This window comes from Lampetra fluviatilis, chromosome 2 (genome assembly GCF_964198595.1).
Source record: "Lampetra fluviatilis chromosome 2, kcLamFluv1.1, whole genome shotgun sequence".
Lineage (NCBI taxonomy): Eukaryota > Metazoa > Chordata > Hyperoartia > Petromyzontiformes > Petromyzontidae > Lampetra > Lampetra fluviatilis.
Genome location: NC_136276.1, coordinates 5,652,472 through 5,658,214, shown reverse-complemented (window position 1 = coordinate 5,658,214; position 5,743 = coordinate 5,652,472). Strand labels below are relative to the sequence as shown.

Genomic DNA, 5,743 nt, shown 5'->3' with positions numbered 1-5,743 from the left:
TGTGTTTTTGGGGGACCTCCCGGCACCCACAAAGAGTTAATGTCTCACGTCGGGCGGCAAGCCTCGCGCCTTTGTGTCTGAGCCGAGCCGGTCGCTGGGTCCTCACAGAAACCCACGGGGCCGAGGCTGGCTCGCTCGCTCGCTCTGTGTGTGTGTGTGCGAGTGTGCACGTGGCCGTTTGCCTGTGTACGTGGCTGTTTGCTGTGTACAGTATGTGTGTGTGTGTGCGCGCGCGTGTGTTTATTTGCGGTAGTGTAGCGGTTAGCGCGCTGCGCTACGAACCCGGCGAGCCGAGTTCGATTCCCGATCGTGGCCGACACCAGTGACGATTCATCTGAACCGGTCCTGGGCCTCCCCTAGGTCGACTCAGCCTAAAATTAGTACCTGGTGCGACGTGTAAAAAATATCGCCACTTGGGGAGACAAATGCGGCTAGACGTAGTGCTGGCCACCCACCCCCTCTCGTGTGCCGTGCCGGCCTTCATTGGTGCTCGCTAACAGCACTTGCCCCAACAGTCTGTTAAGGCTACACGGGGGATCTTTACATGGGTCACAGGAAGGAGCCAGTAACGAAATCTTTAGAATTCACGCGATTGAACTCGTTACTTATTTATCTGCGTATTTAGTTAATGTACAAACGTTATCCCCAATAAAATATATATTCTTTGTATTTTTTTAACGAAGTCGAAGTACGTTGATTTTCATGTTGTCGTTTAGTTTGAAGGCGGTCCGAGTGAATTATTCGTTAACATTCAGGCAGTGAGATAATGTTACCCTCCGCGTTAGATTCGTGTACGTTGCGTTTTATATATATATATGTTTAATTTCCATTATCTGGAGAAAATGTTCCGGACAGATTACAAACACACGCACAATGTACACTTGGTAAATATTGCCCGAGACGCGAGCCCGCGCGTGTTGTTAGTGCGTGTTCGTGCGCGTTAGTGACAAGGGGTGAGAGCGCCGTGCGTGCTGCCACGTTGGAGACGAACATTGATGACGGGGAAGATTTTATTTGTGGGAATCGTCGATGGGACCACTCCCCGCGGATTATGAACTTCTCACGACCAGACCAGAACTCCCCCCCCCCCCCCCATCTTTGCTCTGCTCGCGATCAGCAGCACGCGAGCACATTCGGTTAATATCACACGCGTTCATGGAAACCCGAATAATAACACAAACATTGCTTGAGCCGCGTGACAAATTCAACATTTTCGTTTATTGAAAATTTAATTCACGACTCAAACGTATTATCACAACAACAACAATAATTTCAACGAACGTGTCTACCGCGTGCAACGATAAGCCGTGCGAGTGGAGGCTAAAGATAAGGTCACATTTTATTTTTGTGTCGTGCGAGATTTCGTAAACGTCCGAGTCGCGAACGGTCGGGAAGAGAGGAGAAGAGGCGCCTTCCGAGAATGGCGTCACGAGGTGTTCTTAATAAAAATTCAATACGCGTTACTCAAATAATAACGTCTGCTCCCTTCGATTTGACTCAACGTCTCAGACCCCCCCCCCCCCCTCCTTTACCAACCTCGTTTTCGACAGGTTTTTCTTATTGTCGTTTTGTGTTAAAGACTCCTCGGGAAAAAGAAACCACTCTCTCTCACCCCTAACTCGCCACCACCCCCCTACAAATTTTCGCCCCGTTCATCCACGGCCGATCGCTTCCCCGCCCGCCCCCACCCCCCCCCAGGCAACAGCGCTCGGCGCAGCATTCGCGCTCGCTGTACGAGGAGCCGCCCGGGGACGATTCGGCCGGTGTCGCCCTCTCGACCTCACCGCCGCAGCCGCCGGGCTCGGGGCGCTGAGATTCCACACCACCACCACCCCACGCCACCGCCCGCTGCCGCTGCCGCCGTGGTCGTGAGCCGATGCCTCGGCCCGCAGCAGCAGCCGCAGCAGCTCCACTCGCTCACCAACCTTGAAGTGTTTTGGGGGGGTGGGGGGGGCGCCACCGCTCCTGCTGCCCGTCATTGGAGGAGGGCGCGGCACGTGACTGGCGCCGCCAATGTTATTTGATAAGGGTGTCAAGACCTTGTCACGAAAAGAAATAAATTCCCCGCAACACCGAGATGCAAAAAGCGACCTACTACAATAACAATTCCGGTGTGTTCGGCGGGTGCTCCTACCAGGGGGGAGGCACTTTCGCCTTTGGCGCCGCTCAGCAGCAGCAGCAGCAGCAACATCATCAGCAGCAACCCCAGCAGCAGCAGCAACAGCAACATCATCATCAGCAGCAGCAGGCTGCTTACCCACCGCCATCTGTTGAGAATGACTACCACCGCTTTGCGTGCTCGCTGCAGACCCCGGCTAGCGGGGGCTCGGTGCTCAAGCCGGGCGAGCCCAATGGGAGCTGCATGCAGGCCGTGGGCCGCACCTCGGTGCAGCAGGGGCCGGCGCTCGCCGACCCCCGACAACAGCAGCAGGCCCCCCAGCAGCCCCCCCAGCCTCGAGCCCCGTCCCACACGCCGTCGCTGTCGCCCCCCGCGAGTAGCAGCGGCGGCGGTGGCGGCGGCGGCGCCACGCTGGCCACGTCCGGCTCCGGCAAGGCTCCGGGCGGCTCCCCGCAAGCCTCGAAGGCGGCCGTGGGCAAGCACATCTTCCCGTGGATGAAGGAGAGCCGCCAGAACTCCAAGCAGAAGGGGGCCGGCGGCGGCGGCGGTGGCGGGGGCGGCGGGGGCAGCGGGGGCAGCGGAGGCGGCGGAGCGAACAGCGCCGGCACCGGAGCCACGAACAACAGCAACAGCTCTCCCGTCACAGGTACCCAGACACGCTCCCGTCACAGGTACCCAGACACGCTCCCGTCACAGGTACCCACACGGCTCTCCTGTGACAGGTACCCAGAGACGCTCCCGTCACAGGTACCCACACGGCTCTCCCGTCACAGGTACTTGCAGGGCACCCGTGACAGGTACTTGCGCGTCAATGACACGTGTCACTGCCTATTGTTGTTATGGTCGCCTAAATCTTCCGTGCACGTATCTCGCCGTTTCGCTCTCTTTTCAAATGTTGGGTTTTATTTTTAAACAAAATCACAGTCCCCATTCGTTCGTAACTTTGGGGGACGAGTTTTTTTTTATCTCTCTCTCTCTATCCCCATCTTGTACCGTCGTCGCAAGACGCCCGTGAAATGGAGCCGAACAGCTGATTGGGCCCTTCATGCTGAAACGATGACAATTCGTTTACACGACGTGTAGTTTATTAACCAGCAGAGTCACCGAGCAAACGAGTCCGCGGGAGTTGCTTTTCTTTATTGCAGGAAATTAGTCCTGCTGCGACATTGTTTTTTTTATTTGAAGATGTTTGCAGCGAATTAACGATTAAATGTTTAAACACGCATTATGTAATCACTCGTATACAACGGGGGGGGGCTGGGAGCGGGGGTGGGGGTTAGCGAGGGGGGCGGGGGTGGTAATCGTCATCACAATAAACGGGGGGGGGGGGGAGTAATCGTCGTCACAATGAACGCACGCGTACGGCCGGTGACATCACGTGCTTTGTTCTGTGCCGTGTGTATAGGTGATGAATCGGAGGACAAAAGCCCCTTTGGCCTGTCATCGTCGAAGCGCGCCCGCACCGCCTACACAAGCGCCCAGCTAGTTGAACTTGAAAAGGAATTCCACTTTAACCGTTACCTCTGCCGCCCTCGACGAGTTGAAATGGCCAACCTACTTAACCTCACCGAGAGGCAGATCAAGATATGGTTTCAAAACAGGCGGATGAAATACAAAAAGGACCACAAGTCAAAAGGCGTCGGCAGCTCTCCCGGGAGCCAGTCGCCCACGGAGAGCCCGCCGTTGCACGTGTCCGGCCTTGGCGGCTTCCCCAACCCTGTGCACGGCATGGGCGTTGGCTCGTCGGTCTACGACACGGGTTCCCCGACCTCCTTCCCCGGGCAGCAGCAACAGCAGCAACAACAACAACAGCAGCAGCAGGGTGCCTACAACATCGTCGACCAATACTGCGGGCCCCTGAACAACGGGCCGCCCATGAACACCTTCCAGGGCAACCACAAGCGCTACGCGGGCACACCGATGCCCCACCAGGACTTCCACGACCATTATCAGGGCAACAACGGCAGCTACGGCGACCCGGGCCTGCAGGAGGGCGCAGTGTACGGAGGAGGAGGAGGGGGTGGTGGCGCAGGAGTAGTAGTAGGAGGAGGAGGATACGTGGATAGCATGGGGGGCCCCGTGTTCAATGTGCCCCACCTCCCGCATCCATCATCCGCCAGCATGGGCCTCGCCAGCCCGTCCCAGATGGCCGGCGGCCATCTTGTAAGACCATGTGATTCCCACAGCACGTACACGGACCTGTCGTCTCATCACCACCCGACTCAGGAAGTCCCCAGACTCACTCATCTGTAGCGAACAGAGAGCGAGCGAGAGGAGAGGGAGGAGGAGGAGAGAGCAGGACCGCCCGCCCGTCCGTCTGTCCGTCTGTTTTGAGAGCTGCTTTACCTCGCGTTGCCCCCCCCCCCCCCATGACTTGTGTTGTCACTGTGTGAGTGTGTGAGATGCTGTGTGTAAGGGGAGCGGTTGCCTAGTGGTCAGCGCCCCGCGCTACGAACCGCGCTCACGGCCACCAAACGCAGTGATGATTATATCTGAACCGATGCTGGGACTCCCCTAGGTCAACTCAGCCTCAAATGCGTACCCGGTGCGGTGCGTAAACATCGCCGCTAGGGAGACAAAGGCGGCCGGGTTGTGGAGTTGGCCACCCCCCCCCCTCCCTCGTGTGCCGTGCCGGGCCTTCATAGGTGCTCGCTAAACAGCACTTGCCCCAACAGTATATCAAGGCTATACGGGGGACCTTTATCTTTGTGTGCACATTGGAAAAAGTCGCGCACTCCCCACCCACCCACCCCGGGGGTTCGCCTACAGGCGCACAAGGAGACGCAGGCACGGTGCACACAGACACAAGGACACACAGACACAAGGACACACACAGACACACACAGACACAAGGACAGGGCACACAGACACAAGGACACACAGGCACAAGGACACACAGGCACACACGAGGACAGGGCACACAGACACAAAGCACGCAGACACAAGGACACACAGGCACAAGGACACAGGCACACACAAGGACAGGGCACACAGACACAAAGCACGCAGACACAAGGACACACAGGCACACACAAGGACAGGGCACACAGACACAAAGCACGCAGACACAAGGACACACAGGCACACACAAGGACAGGGCACACAGACACAAAGCACGCAGACACAAGGACACACAGGCACACACAAGGACAGGGCACCCAGACACAAAGCACGCAGACACAAGGACACACAGACACAAGGACAGGGCACACAGACACAAAGCACGCAGACACAAGGACACACAGGCACACACAAGGACAGGGCACACAGACACAAGGACACACAGACACACACAAAGACACAAGGCACACAGACACGAGTATACAGGGCACACAGACACAAGGACACAGGCACACACACAAGGACACCCAGGGCAAAACACAGACACAAGTATACAGGGACACACAGACACAAAGCACAAAGACGCGCACGGTGCTCCAGGAACACAGACACAGTACACGTGCGATGAAATACGCAAACACAGTACACGATACCGCAGACAAGTACGCGCAAAGTACACGTACACAGTACACAGACGAGCTGCACGTAGACACGCAGACAGGGGCACAGGTACGCGTGTGAAGTACACAGGGAACGCAGTACAAGTACACGGCTGCACAGTGC

The 5,743-nt window shown here is 57.1% G+C and overlaps 1 protein-coding gene across 1 annotated transcript; it reads left to right on the top strand.

Moving 5' to 3' along the window:
- The first annotated feature begins 1,965 nt into the window (after positions 1–1,965).
- Positions 1,966–4,780, top strand: LOC144940427 (homeobox protein Hox-D3-like). The gene is made up of 2 exons (XM_078866781.1): positions 1,966–2,765; positions 3,525–4,780. Exons 1-2 carry the CDS (start codon positions 2,078–2,080, stop codon positions 4,370–4,372), a joined length of 1,536 nt encoding a protein of 511 aa, XP_078722907.1. The 5' UTR covers positions 1,966–2,077; the 3' UTR covers positions 4,373–4,780.
- Positions 4,781–5,743: the final 963 nt, after the last annotated feature.